Source organism: Labrus bergylta, chromosome 16 (assembly GCF_963930695.1).
Source record: "Labrus bergylta chromosome 16, fLabBer1.1, whole genome shotgun sequence".
Classification (NCBI taxonomy): Eukaryota; Metazoa; Chordata; class Actinopteri; order Labriformes; family Labridae; genus Labrus; species Labrus bergylta.
The window spans coordinates 26,166,524-26,181,327 of record NC_089210.1 but is presented as its reverse complement, the minus strand read 5'-3'; the positions used below and the strand labels follow the sequence as shown (position 1 = coordinate 26,181,327).

General features: G+C 40.0%; 1 protein-coding gene and 2 long non-coding RNA genes across 8 annotated transcripts in view; 2 read left to right on the top strand and 1 right to left on the bottom strand.

Moving 5' to 3' along the window:
• The first annotated feature begins 853 nt into the window (after positions 1 to 853).
• The window catches only part of nbr1b (NBR1 autophagy cargo receptor b), a 32,276-nt gene continuing 18,325 nt past the window's right edge, over positions 854 to 14,804 (top strand). For 4 of the 6 annotated variants that reach the window (XR_010668818.1, XM_065964264.1, XM_065964263.1 and 1 more), the window contains exons 1-7: positions 855 to 1,125; positions 10,114 to 10,176; positions 12,171 to 12,189; positions 12,280 to 12,302; positions 12,652 to 12,840; positions 13,477 to 13,554; positions 13,686 to 13,942. Coding sequence is in view for 4 of the 6 variants with exons in the window: in XM_065964264.1 (XP_065820336.1) it covers positions 1,024 to 1,125; positions 10,114 to 10,176; positions 12,171 to 12,189; positions 12,280 to 12,302; positions 12,652 to 12,840; positions 13,477 to 13,554; positions 13,686 to 13,942 (731 nt within the window). In the remaining 2 variants the exon portion in view is untranslated. Of the gene's footprint in view, positions 1,126 to 10,113; positions 10,177 to 12,170; positions 12,190 to 12,279; positions 12,303 to 12,651; positions 12,841 to 13,476; positions 13,555 to 13,685; positions 13,943 to 14,804 lie in introns of all 6 variants that reach the window. The other 2 variants (XR_003809143.2, XM_020644210.3) reach the window with 2 other exon arrangements.
• LOC136182978 (uncharacterized) lies at positions 1,132 to 5,430 on the top strand. The gene is made up of 3 exons (XR_010668819.1): positions 1,132 to 4,277; positions 4,575 to 4,625; positions 4,812 to 5,430. It is a non-coding gene; the product is annotated as an uncharacterized lncRNA (long non-coding RNA).
• On the bottom strand, positions 5,734 to 6,516 carry LOC136182979 (uncharacterized). The gene is made up of 3 exons (XR_010668820.1): positions 6,445 to 6,516; positions 6,216 to 6,265; positions 5,734 to 5,863 (listed from the first exon to the last, which is right to left on the bottom strand). It is a non-coding gene; the product is annotated as an uncharacterized lncRNA (long non-coding RNA).

The following is a 14,804-nucleotide window of genomic DNA, read 5'->3' as shown; positions in this document are numbered from 1 at the left end:
AAAACAACATTTTTGGAGTAGTTGGAGAGTGGGCTCTTCAGGGCTTTTACTACATTTTTCATCTGCAATCTCTGAGGCAAAACCATTGGCAAAACGAAAGCTAGGTGTAGGTGAAAAAAGCCAGACCAGCGCTGAATGCTATCCTGAAGACATAGGGTCTTCTTTTGTGCACTTTTGAGAAGGTGTTGGTTTACAACAGAAATCCCAAACTTGTTTTTGTGTCATTGTGATAGCTAACTACTTACAACATTAGCTGCTAGGTGACAAGTCTTACCGTTGACCATGAAGCATAGAGATATTTTAATATGAACAATTATCCCAAATTGCTATGACAATTTCTCAAACATTCCACAATCATTCACTTTTTATGTGAATTACAAAAGAAGAATTTAAAAAAAAATGTTTTAATGTTATATATATCTTGTATCCAGAGAAGATTATTTGATGTCTGCCTTAACCGACAGCATCCTCAGCACCCCTACTTCTACTACTACTATAGTTTAACATAATGGCTAATAATTGAATCATTTAGCCTATGGAAAAAAATCATATGATTTTAACTCCTGGAAACACAATGTTGAGCTAGAATCTATTATAAAAAATAATTTCACCTGGTCCATATATTCCTACTTAACGAATTAGTTTAATTTTATTGTGTGACTTTGAATTACCTCAACAAAAGGTATTTCCTTTTAATAACAGCGTCATACACTTTGAATTACATTTCAGTGCTGCAGTCTTGATCTGAGGTGATGCTCTGCCGCCCTCTAGTGATAGGTTACTTCCCTGCTCTTCAGTTTCGTTTTTTCTTCTGAAAAGCGGAAGTGGCGACCTTTGTTCCGGACACATGGTGCAGGATGGGCGTGCCCAGGGCGCTGATGTAAACACAAAGTACGCCTCATCCCCGACGGGTAAGTGACTGGAGCGAATTGGCGAGATTAACCCAAATAGCAGTGGTTGTCGGGGAAAACGCTCCGTCGCCCGTTGTGTATAATATGCTTTAAGGCACGGAAAGGCGACGTCATGGACTTCTACATCAATCTGAAGGTGAATTTCAGGGGAAATTCCAAAAATTTCCTCCTGTCGGGATCTGAGACCAAGAGCTGGGAGTCAATGGAGGCAATGGTAAGAGGGGAGAATCACCGGGCCCGTTCACAAACACCACCGATCACAACACACCGTCGGGCTGAGGCTTCCTGCATCCTGTTCTTATACACTCGTTCAGGTGTACTAATTGTAAATGATGACATCAATGTGCCACATCCGAGCGATGTGTTAACCCTTAAGTGAATAGCCTACTGCCATTAATATGCACTGCTATAGCCTAGCATCATGCTCATGTCCCGTGAGCTGAAAGAGTAAAGCTGGGAAAGCTTTCATTAGACTGACAGCAGTCAGTGCAGTGTCACCGAGGACACACCGCTGTCCCTACAGGCTTAGTATACGCTACTGCTTTGTCGTGATGGGAAATATAAACACTCTACCAACTCGAATAACAACTGGTTTGAGCAGTTCTATCACACAGCCACCATTTGACAGTTATTCATCCTCTGTTAATTCAGTCGCTTTTAAATGTTACTCAGTGTTATTGTCAGTGCACCTCCTGCTTGTTTTACGTGACAGGAAGAATGCAGAATTGATGTAGGCCTTACACGATAATAATACATAATACAATACTGCACCAATTCAAACAAGTTCATGCTATAGAGGAAGGACTTTGTATGTTCAGTCATACTGAAGATGTCTTTCTTTTTTTGAACTATTGTTGTTTAATTTGTATTAATGATGTTGTTAGCTGTTGATTTGAACTCAGCAATTTCTCCATGTAGAACTAATGTCTTGTTTGTATTCAGTACATTTCCAGCACTATAGTTCCATCAGTTCAACATCAGAGTCATGTCAAAGACAAGTGCTCTTCAATATAAATGTGTTTCACATATAATATCGTCTCTGAAGCTTTTTCCAGACTTGTAATAACGTAGAGTGCTTTCCCTGTCTGTCAACCTGACTGCCACTCTGACGTCACTCTGCAGAACTGCAGTCTTCCCCCAGCTTGTCCCACAATACCTGCTGATGGATCCAGTCAGCATTGAAAGCCTTGTGCGGTGCTATCACATGGGATAGCCTGCCCTAGTGGACACAGTTTGTGGGGTTATGGCATTGGCATTTCTTTTATAGGATTCCTTTCAAAATTATTTAGTTTTGTTGGTTTCTCCAAAGTCTTTTCCTCGGCTGTTGGTACAAGTATAACTTCTCCACATGAGCCAATCCTGCATTTGCTTACACAATTTTACTTCTCTCTGCTATACCACACCTCTTCCTGTACATGATGCCCATCCCCCCATTCCTAAATGTATGTCTAAATAAGGAACCAATAACAATCTGTCAGATTGTTTACAAGTATGATTTCAAAGCTACAAAAAAGCAGAACAACAATATCCCTAAGACAACGGCACTTGATCTTCCCTCCCTGAGCCCATAGAGGTGAAGGGTCAGCGTGTGAATATTGGCAGTTGCACAAACTTGTCATAAATTGCTAATTTAAACCACCAATTATTTGAGAGCTGCCTCATTTTTAAATCAAAAGCATATTTACAGCCCCCAAATAATCTTATAATACTGTCTGTTAAACTCAAGTTTAACAAGGTGGGGGGGTCCTATTTTCCATTGTGCATTTTTTGTGTGTTCATTCCACCTCCTGAACCTCCTTAAATTTAAAACCTGAATGCAAGTGTTACATTTAAAAGACTCAACTTTCAAGAGACTTCAGTAAAGCCTATAGCTGCCGCAGGTCTCTTGTCTACTGAACACTACTGTACACATATTTTACACTTATAAAATAATACAGAGAATCCAATCCATCCAGTCTGAGAACTACAAAAGTAGACAACAGAATGGATCAGCCCTGAGACTGGCATTCAAAAGCATGTAGCCTCACCATGATGAGTCACCAGTTAACTCAAGTCACATTTCAGGCTGGACTGTTGTTGAGCTGAAACATGGCTAATGTCTGAATCTCACTTAGAGGTATAGGTTGAGCCTGGGGCCATATGTGTGGAGAAAATTTACAAACTGAAAACAAGTGGATAGCATTTAATGTACTCTGACAAAAACATAAGGGGGAATTGTGTAGAGGCCGACATGCCTTTAAATTGTATTTTCACTATTTCACTTAAACCAGTTTATAGTGTTTATGTCAATAAAGTTTATGAACTAATACCAGATCATGTTCTTTTCCTTCACCAGAAGTAGTGCTACCTAACTCTAACTGTGACTGTTCCAGAAAATGAAGCTTTGATTCATTGATTTCAGAAAATCGTCTGATTCAACCTTCACAACAAGGCCCTAAGACTCTAACTAGACTCTTCTCCTCTGTCGCCCCCTGGTGGTGGAACAAACATGCTTTGCCTCTGTGCATTGCCTGTCAGGTGTTTCTGATCGTCTGAACTTACCCACATTGTTTCCTCTTTTCTAGATCCTTGCTTGTTTTTTTTTTTACTCTCTGATGTACGTCGCTTTGGATGAAAGCGTCTGCTAAATTTTTTAATTCTAGTCTTCTAGTTAACCTGACCAAAGCTGAATTTTTCTTCTTTTGAAAGCCTTGTTCTTAGTTTTTCACATCCAGTCTCAAGAACCTTTCAGCCAGTTCTAGTTGTTGTAGTTTACCGCCCTCCTGGCCCATATTCTGAATTTCTATCTGAATTTGCAGAATTTTTATCAGATTTAGTCCTTAGCAGTGATAGAATAATAGTTGTAGGTGACTTCAATATCCATGTGGATGTTGATAATGATAGCCTTAGTACAGCTTTCATGTCATTATTAGACTCTATTGGTTTCACCCAGGGTGTAAACGAACCTACTCATCATTTCAACCACACCCTGGATCTTGTTTTAGCTTATGGCATTGAAATCCAAAACCTTACAGTTTTCCTAGAAAATCCTCTTCTATCAGACCATTTCCTTATTACTTTCAACTTTGTCCTACCAGAATTATCTCTGCTTAATAAAAATGTGCTCTCTAGAAGTTTATCTGATAGTGCTGTGGCCAGTGGGCGCGCACTGTAGCTGTTCCCACTCAACGTTCTTGAAGCCAAACTACGCCGCTTAGGGGCGCTTCCATCTTGCGATATTGACGTCATTTGGAGCCAGAGTCTGCGCAGTAGGGTCCAGGGGCAGGAGCCCTGGTAACACGCCCCGCCCACTTAGCGTACTGCCCTGATGACTTACGCAGCCCAGCTACGCCGAAAGCGCTCTGCCGGTCTACGATGAAGAAATGTGTAAGTACAACAAACCACCGTATTCAAAGTCTAATATTTAAACACACTGTGTTTTAAAAAATCCCGCTATTTTGATCATTATTGAAAATACGTGGGCTGCTGGGTCCTCTGTTTTTAACGAAATCGTTCTATATTTAAGCTATATTTAAGCTAGGTTAGCACCACAGACCGTAGGCTACAGGTGGTAAGATATGTTGTATTTTGTTAGAAACTGATAGTCTGCAATGTGATTCATGTCTGCTTTTCTAATATATTTAAGTGAACAGTAAATCAATTGTTTTTTGTATTTTCATTTAGGCAAAGAAGAGATAAAAGCAGCTGGTCTGACATCTTCCACAGAGGTGAAGTGTAAGTTAAAATCATCCGTTAAAAGTTATATATCCTGTGATTTTTATTTAAGTTTCATAAGAGGATTGTAAAAACAAGCTATTGTCAACAATACAGTCTGCTAAAAATAAAAATCACACTGAGTTATACACCAGCTAAATGTTAAATAGAAAGGTGATGTTTTCTTTTCCATTTTACAATCAACAGAACCTAAAAATGACTCATTTCAACCTTCATCTGCACACCTGTTATAGAGGTCAGGCTGGGGTCACTTAGTTTGAAGGAACCTCCTCCTTTTTTCACCTGTGCTTGGACTAAGAGCTGTGCCAGATGCCCTGTTCATCCACTGAGGTAGAAATGACCTTACACCAGCATCTCTCCCAGATGAAGAGTCCTCTCTGCCATCACCCAGAGGAGCTGATCGACGTCTGAAGAAGGTGGACAGAGTCTGGTGCTTTGTGACAGTGAACAGTGAGAAGGCTACCATAGTCATCCTCAGATAAAACACAGAGATCCAGGTCAATATTTAATTTATTTTTCTTAACATGATGTTGCCCTGTGTTTGAAAGGCCAGATGCTGGAGGGTTGTGTTGGATTTGCTTTTCCATCATATTTTAACAGTCAAACAATCATCCAGGATCTCTTTACTTTATTTGATTTTTCTTTGGATTTCTTTGTTAAATTATTTTTTATACTTTCTCCTATGTCCCAGCAGTTTGACCTGATGGTCTCCCTTACTTATTTTCCACATGGTTAATGAAGCCAGGTGTTGTTTATTGAAGATTTCTTTTCATAAAATGTTTAAATAAACTTTTTAACAATCTGACATGACTGTCTCTGATTAACTGGAGTACAACAAAGTGTTGGTCACAGTAAAATAATTTAGCAGTTAAGTTTATAGCTCACATTTGAAAAGTCCTTGAACTGACATTCATTTCTTCTTGACCAACAACAGCTAAGACAACAGCAAAGCTAACAGACGAGCTCAGCTTGTCACAGCGGGGCTCGTCTGAGATAAATGGCCTTCAAACTTATTTAATATTAAACATTTAAAGCCAATAAGCATAGCAAGATACGTATGAGGTTCCATTTCAATTTATTCAATCACAGACTTGTCAAACAGTCTGGCATTTTGTGCTGCTGTTTTCAAGAGTTAATAACTGAAGAGAAGAACTCCATCGAGAGAGGACAGGAAACACTCGGGACGAGTCCTCTATGTTGTCAGGGGTTGCTGATGGATCTGAATCTGAGAGCATCTTCTGTAATAAAGAAAAACAATCACAGAGTTAAATGTAAAGTATAATGAATTTTACTGTGATGTTTCTGCCTCAGACCTGAAATCAGATCTGTCCTGAGGTTCTGCGAAACTTCAGGTTCTAAAGTTTGTTTTTAAGACAGGAGAACTATTTATGAGGAAAAACAAAATATAAAAGACATGATGAATTCAATGATATGATCAGCTTGATGAATTTAGTTTGAAGACAAAAGTGTTCCTGCCACTTTCTATTGAAGATTATTTTAAACTGTCATCACATGGGCCAGCCTGATAAATTAAACTAATGTTAAATATTCTCATATAATCAGACAGCCAATTTGTGTGCAGAACCTCACCGGAGCTGGAATCAGAGTCTGGACTGCTGTTTCCTTTGGGCATTGATTTCCTTGAAGACAGAAAGAAGAAGAATTTAAACATGAACTTCTTGCAGAACCATAGAGGCTGTTAAAATCTTCTGCTAGTCTTCCTTACATTTTAGGAAGGATTATAAATTGTTACTAAAATTACTTTGATGCTGATAGCGGTTACAATAACACGGTCCAATCATATGAGAGATCATTTTACCTTTGAGTCCTATGTGAAGGCGTTCTCTTCAGAATCAGCACTACAAAGACCAGATGAAGGCGTCCACCTTCACAAGCTGCTGCTTCAGTCTGGCTGCATCATGGTCACCTACAGGAACACCACAGAAATGCAATCAAAGTACTTCACTTTATTTATCAGAGGATGTATTGTATGCAAAGTAGAAAAAATGTAGCTGTAATTCCTCAAAAAGATTTGAGACTGCTTTGTTATTTGAAAGCACAGATTGTTTCTTTTCCCTTCTCTCTGTTTGCCTGTACATGACCTTTTAGTGCTGTAGAAGATGCTACAGTAAATCCTGGACCAGCTGTGTGGATGGTGTGACTGTGTGGTAAAGCTTTGTTAAAGTTGTCACGCACATACTCATATGCCTTTGGAGAGTAAAAGTGCAGTGTGGTGGCAAACTGCTTATAAAATATAAAATAGTATTTTATTGGTGAGGTGCCCCAATCAAAGCGTCCTACAGAGTATCAGCAGCTTTAGAGGGAGGAGACGAGCGCATTGTGGAGAGGAGGGGGAGAGACGAGCGACAAGAGAAAAAGGAAATCCCTGTTTAAAATATAATGTTGACGAAAAGAGGGAAATAGGACGACATAAATGTCAATGTTGAAATTCTTTTGAATACAGAGGCTGTGAATGTTCAGTTTTCTTTGGCTATAAAAAGGCAACAATAGCCTGTAGTTTAATCATGGTGTTTCTCTTCGTTAACGATTATTGAAGCGAAATCAAAAATAAATGCATGACATTTAAAACATATTAACATGTATGGGGAAAAACGTGATCTTTATGTCTTTTTTATTGTGCCTGTGTCTCCTCCTAACTTCAATAACAGCAGCCTGTTGTGTGTAACACTGGTCTCCTGCATAAAGACACAGTCACAATCACCGCAATGTTTGTCAGGTTTTGTCAATTTTTAGAACAATTTCTCTATGAGTGTCATTAAATGTACAATATGATCAACTTGTGACTGTTGAATTGGTCGTGTGTGGAAGACAATGCAGAATATTTATCACGTTTAAGCAGTATGATGCTCGGTTAATATTACATTACACCGCCGCTGGTTGTTGATGTTTGCGTTCACGTTTCGGTTAGTCTCTTAAATCAGTAACAATTATATTAAATCAGATCTTACCTTTAGTTTTATCTGGATACATAGAGAAATATTCTACCCTCGTATATAGTCCTATGAATTTCAGCCTGCACGGTGAAAGTAAAACCTGTTACTCTCGGTATAGCCCACTTGTGGACGGCTGTGGCTCAGTTGGTAGAGTTGCCGCCTCCCAACCAGAAGGTCAAGGGCTCAATCCCCAGCTGGGCAACATGTCCAATGTGTCCTTTGGCAAGACACTTAACCCCAAATTGCTCCCACTGCTTCGGTGGTGTATGAATGGGATTAGTTACTTCTGATGGATGATACTACATAGCAATCACTACCATCAGTGTGTGAAAGGGTGTGAATGGGTGGGTGTGATATGTGGTGTAAAAGCACTATGAGTAGTCGGGAGACTAGAAAAGCGCTATATAATCTCAAGTCCATTACCATTTATCACTCAGACTGTAAACATGTACACATTAGTAATGATGCAGGCCAGATTTAAATTATGTGACTTTGTTTTTGCCTTAGATACTTTTTTGAGACTTTACCAGACGTTTTTATTTTTACTGTAAAATAACTACAGTCAATGAACCGCATCTATAAGCGGATTTTATATTACGATTCTTGGTTTTAAATACAATTTCAATCACAATAATGATATAACAATATCAAGAAACATAGCATGTCAGTTATTAGGTTTGCTCATTTAATAAAATAAAATAAAAAGATAAATCATGCCGGATAAGTAACCTAGCTTTACAACATTTCAGCTAACTTTAGACTGCTTATGTGTTAGCTAGCTAGATAACGACTTTAACCAAACAATGACACATAAATCATTTTTACTTACCGAAAAAACTGCAAAGATCCCTTAGCTCCCACAGGTCGGTTAGAACAGTTTACTGCAGAACAACTCATTTTGCCAGCTCAAAAAAGACGAAAAAACTGAACGGAAAAATTCAATGGCGTCCCGGCTTTCCTTCACTACGTAACTTTTGCTATTCACAAAGAGAGCTACGCAAGATCGGCGGCTGTCAATCATCGTCAAATATGACGTAAAATCCAGTTTTTCAACCTCAAATAACTTATTTAAAACAAACTTCACAGAAAAATGAGCACTTGAACACAATGTAGGGTGATAATAACTAATGATCACAGCAGAGTTTTGGTTTGGAAAAAAATCATGTGACGAGTATTTTAGCTTTACAGTTTGACCCACATCCCGTCTGTTATCATTGAGGAGGCGGGGTTTATGACCTATACTGCAGCCAGTCAGCAGGGGGAGCTCTAAAAATAAAAGCTTCACTAGACCGGGGACCTTGTCCCGTCCATTATTTTTACAGTCTATGGCTGTGGCTAGATTTAAGGAAGCTATTTCAGCTGCTTTTGATTCAGTACTGTGTTTCAACCCAGTTAGAAACTCTTATGATAGCTTTAGTCCCTCTCAGCTAGATCAGTTTGTTGATAGTGCAGTGGATTCGCTGAGAGTTGCTCTTGATTCGATTGCTCCCCTGGAACGGATGGTTGTCAAGCGGCGGAGAGTGGCTCCATGGTTCAACTCAGAAACCCGTACTCTAAAACAAGAGTCTTTTACCTGCTTTTTGTAAAGTGTCTTGAGATAACACTTGTTATGAGTTGACGCAATACAAAAATAAATTGAATTGAATTAAATGAATTGTAGAATTGTAAATAGACCGGGTGGGGGGGGGGGGTGATCTGTTTGCTGACATCAATGCACCAAAGCTTTCCCCCATCTAAACCCAGAGACGGGTTTAGTGTAACATTTTGATTGACTCTTTGGATTTTTGTTTTGTTGTGTCAGCTATAATTTATTTACAGGAAGTGGCTTCAAATACACTGTTCACATTATCTTAATGTTTCATTGTGGTTTTTATACTAATGAGCCTAAAGCCACTGAAATCTATGAGGGCTAAGGACCACAAGTCCTCTTTATAACCACAGGGATCATAAATGCCCAGTATCAAGGCAGTTGAAGAAGGACTTCCGAGCTCGGCACCTTTTGAATTTATGGTCCAACACAAAGTCAGCATCCTAGGAGAGTTCATTAGTTTAAGTGTTGCTGAGTCACAGACATCAGACTTCACTTTGATTTGTTGTTTCACTGAAGAAGTAGACATGTGAAAGGGTTTAATGAAAAGGTTTAGCTTTTTAACTGCTTATGCACAATGTCACCATGGCTGCATCCTAAAAATGGAGAATTCAGACTGTAAGCCAAGAGGACTCAAAGTTGACTCTTCTTTTATTCAAAGTATTACTCCAATTTGTTTTCCAACAGAGAACATTAAAATTCCTGTTAGGTGTTAGAGTTTTTGATTCCAAAGTTTGTGTCTCTAAATTTCTGTGTGTGTGTGTGTGTGTGTGTGTGTGTGTGTGTGTGTGTGTGTGTGTGTGTGTGTGTGTGTGTGTGTGTGTGTGTGTGTGTGTGTGTGTGTGTGTGTGTGTGTGTGTGTGTGTGTGTGTGTGTGTGTGTGTGTGTGTGTGTGTGTGTGTGTGTGTGTGTGTGTGTGTGTGTGTGTGTGTGTGTGTGTGTTTAGGTGAAACGCTCTTTTGGTCTCTCCAGTCTTCAGCTGACTTATTTTGATGAGGAGAACGAGGAGGTAAGAGATTTTTTGCTGCCATTAATTTATTTCTTTATTACACATGAAACTTTATTGTCACCGTTACTACACTCATAAAAAGTAAATGGCACTTATTTAACACGTCTGCACTCAAAGTTCTCTGTAATTACATTGATGATGTTCTTGAAGGAGAGGCCAGTGTTTTTACACCTGTGCCCTGTTGTTGTTTATAAAAAACATGTATGTATAAAAATGAGGGCTGTTAGTGTGAATGTGTTATTCGCATTGCTATTGATTGAGTTGCTCTGACCTCCTACATGGTGGCCGGGCTGACTGTTGAGACCCTGACACACCAAGGTATCGTCGGTCCTAATTAGATCGTCTGTGAGCGGTCGTCAGTGTAACTAGTCGTCGCCCTAGTTTTTGCGGTGTGTCCACCTCCGTCGCTACCCGAGGTTTCATTTATCTCCAGCTCTCGACTGAGGTTCGGGAAAGCCCCTTGAGCCTGCATGCTTTCACCCATTAATGCGGTTTCTCCATATTTGTTGCAACCCCCTCTTCTTTTCTTTTTCCACTATAAGACCAAGGACTGACAACTTTTTGGCCAAGACGAAGGTATCTTGAGGCGACAGCACAGGCGGCCTTTGACGCCACTAGTTCTTTGGCGTCTGCTTGGTGTGTCAGGGCCTTAAGATAGGGAGGGGTTCAGGTAAAAAAAAAACAGGTTTGAGCCTCCGAGTGATACATGAACATGCTGAAGGAAGTGCCACTCTGTCAATGTGAACACAGAGCTCAGAACAACAAGCTCAGAGGGAGAAGGAAATAAAAAAAAAAATGAAAACAGCTGAAAGGAACAGAAAAAAAGTCTTTGATGTCATTAAGCGGATATTATTTTTTACTCACCAACTGACCTGTCTGGGAGTTTTGTAAAGGTAGACACTGCGGAGGCTTAGCCATGGTGTGCCTAGAGGGAAAAAATAGCATGTGATTAATCAAGATTGAAAATGCTTTATATGCGATTTTTTGATCCAGCAGATGTCGCCCTTGAGCACCAGAATGAAACCAAAACAACTTGCGCTGCATTGTTGTGTTAGCATGCTAATGCTAGCGATCTTTATTATGCTGGTATCTTCACACTGCATGTAAATTTACCTGAAATGAGCGTGATCTAGAAACACAGTTAAGCAGTGAGTACAGTATGTTATTCTTCTTTGCTCTAGTCCCTCAGTTAAACAACTTTTATACACGAGTGGAGGAGTCAGCCGGCCGTCCAGGCGATGTAAACAAAGTGAAGATAGGACTCTGAAAACTCTGAAAACATCACAGACAGTGGGACTCGGGTGTTACACCCATTGTAGACAGTCATGACTCACAGAGTTATTTTCAGAGGATATACTTGATTTCTATTATATTTAAGTGTGAAAAATGACATAGAAAGCCTTTAAGTTGTCGATGGCAGTCACAATCTGTAGTGAATGAATTCAACAAACATATCAAGATGGACTGAATAAATGAGTCATTATTTCAAGTAATTGCCCAACTTCCCTTCACTGTTGCTGTACTGTGATTTGATAATTTTTAACCCGTACTCCAGAGATTTGTTGGGGGGTAAGCTGGTGATTTTAATGATTGAATGAAAATGCTCAATATAGCTGAGTTAACTGAGCCAAAATTCAGAATCCTTCATTTCCCCTTATTCAGTTCAGATGCTTTTTTTTTTTGACTCAACCTTTCCCTCACTTTGTTTTGTGTTTCACGTTTCTTAGTCCACAAACCAAAGCTGATAAAACCTTGTGATCTCCAGAATGACATCATCAAGGTTTTTGTCTCTGACTTGACATAGTCAAAGTGTTTCCTTTTTTTTTTCACAAGCTGAGCATTACCAACAGGGATAGGTCAACTGAAATTCATATTTATGAAATTGATTGACTGTCCCTTGAATACCTAAAACTGTGTTAGTAAATAAACAACAGACTAAAATGGTTAAAATGTTGATGAATTGACATTAATAATTTCCCTTTTTTTATTACCAGGTGTCCATTAACAGCCAAGGTAAGCAATAACAGTCAGATAGCACAATATGCAAAACTAAAGATGCACCTTAATGTCAAGTTAATATTGTTTTTTATTCATTTTTTCCAGGGGAGTATGAAGAGGCATTGAAGGTAAGTTGTTAGGCTAGATTCCTTTTCATGTTTACGTACTTACAGGAAACAAAGAGCTACACGTAAACTCTGCTCACTTGTTTAAACAGCAGTAATGATGCTATTTTTCAGACTTGATCCTATGCACAACATTTTGAGGATGTGGAACAATTAATCTGTGTAATTCGATTTGAAGCAGTCATTGGAAAACAGAGCTTCTCCCTGAAACAAACCTGACGGATTTAAAGCGACAGGGTTATAGAGTATGAATGTTTGGTGTGTTCTTACTTATGTCCAGAGAGGCTTTGCTTTTCGGGGTGGAGGAGACACCGGCCTCTTCATTGACAGTTTGAGTTTTCTTGTGTTCCAGAGTGCAGGGAGGCAGGGGAATCGTCTGCACATGAATGTGTACGAGACTCGAGGACAGCCGACCAGGGTCCCGACCAACAAGGCCAGTGCAACAGAACCGAAGAGGGGCTTCAGACCCCCACAGCACTGTCCCGCTCTGGCTCAGGTGGTCAGCCGCAAAGTCCAGGCTGCAGTGCCGGATCAGGGCATGGTAAGACCCCAACACACAGCAGGTCATCATAGGCGTCTTGCTGGTCTTTCACCATTTATCAGCTTTTTTAACTCTAACTCTATATGTCAGCCCTGTGATCATGCTCAACCAGTCCAGGTTGTACTCTGCCTCCCGCCCAATGACAGCTGGTCAAATCGGCTCCAGCCCCCTGCAAACCCAAACGGGAAAAGCAGTATAGATAGTGGATGGATGGATTTTTTCTAGGCTATCTAAAAAGATGTGTAGAATTGCTTCAGTCCTGTGGTCAGTGGATATGAAAGTCGATCAAATTCTTAAAATTATTGTACTGAAACAAGGACAAATAATGACTGTACAATGCATATATTTTGGGCTACTCTGGAAAGTATGGTCATCTTTTTAGAACCCCCCCCCCCCCCCCCAAAAAAAATGTTTGTCATACTTAAACTATGAGATCCTTTCAGTGGTGTTCATGGACAGGTCTGTATTTGAGTTAACTTTAGTGAACCAACTGATGGATTTACACCCGGATGTCCATCATGTAGTCAGTTTATCTGGCAACAGAAAATAAAAATAAGTTCAATTCAAGTTGTAAGACAATGATCTGAAAGAAAAGGTTGACTTTCAAGTTCATATGTGTATTCTTTTTTTAATTAGTTAATTCTGAAAGAAGTGAAGGGGACCAAAGAAGAAGACAAGACTCCTCCAGCCTGGTTCACCTCTTACATGGAGAAGGTAAGAACAACCTAACAGAGGTTTTATTCATGACGAATAATCAGCTAACAGATTTTACAAAAAGACAAAATGAGTGAGCGCCCTTTTTCCAACGTCCTTCCCTCCATCTGCTCTGCTTTCCCTCCCCTCAGTTTAAGGACCAGGTGGTTCGTGAGGCCGTGGAGAAGATCTGCCGGGAGTTTTCTGGACAGTGCTGCATCCACAAACCCCTGGGAGGAAGTGGAGGAACAGGGGTGGGAGGCGGAGGTAGAGGGGGAGCAGTAGGAGGAGCAGAAGCTCAGCAAGTCCCTGAGGTTTCCTCCTCCACTCTGCCTGGAGCTCCATCCTCCTCCACCCCTCCCTGTTCTTCCTGCAGGGGGCAGACTACTGGAGGAGGCTACCAGTGCAGGTATGTGTTGTTAAAGTACGAATTCAATGCAACACTCACCACACCAAACTTCCTGAAATTTTCAAGGTGAGCTGCTTGGTTGAACACCAACAGTGTACAATTTATGTTTTATATAAAATATTTTATAATAATCTAAAAGGATCTTACTTCAGCAATAATGCTACTGAATTAATATAAATGAATACAGATAATAAAGCCCAAACTATTCGAAGACTACCAACATATTTAAAACATGAGGAAACTTAAGGACCAGTTCAAACACTCAAACTAATGAAGAGGTGAGGCATCCACATACTGGAGTCAGCTCCATTGTTCTGAGAGGGATTGCAGGCTAAAGGATCATGAGCCTGGTAGGATAGTTAGGATAGTGGGCCCTTCTCTATCCATAGGTAGGGGGGTTAAGTTGTGGCAGCTGAGGCTGAGGTAGAGGTAGAGGACTTAAAGGTTATGCAGACCAAGGCAGAGAAATTAAAGTAAAAATAAATCAAACAAAACATTCAAACAAAAAGTTGTGTCTCTATCGAAAATGTACAATATGTTGTCAATTAATCTGGGTGAGGGATTTGTACAGGGGAGCAGGCAGCCTTTATTGGCTCTGAAGCTCTGCCCATGCAGGTAACAGTCAGGAAGAGGAGAGTAATTGTAGTAGGGGGGATTTCCCACAGAGCCAGGTAGGGGGGAGTCACAGGATGAGCCAGATTTTCTATACAAATTCTACAAAAAAAAGTGTTCAATCTTGACATACATTTGAATTTAGTAAAGTAAGTATAGGTTTCTGTTTGTTGTGCATTTGTTGTTTGAGTATTATTGACCAATCATCTATCAGCAGGCTTTGGTGTTTGCAGGAAAACAGTCCTTATAA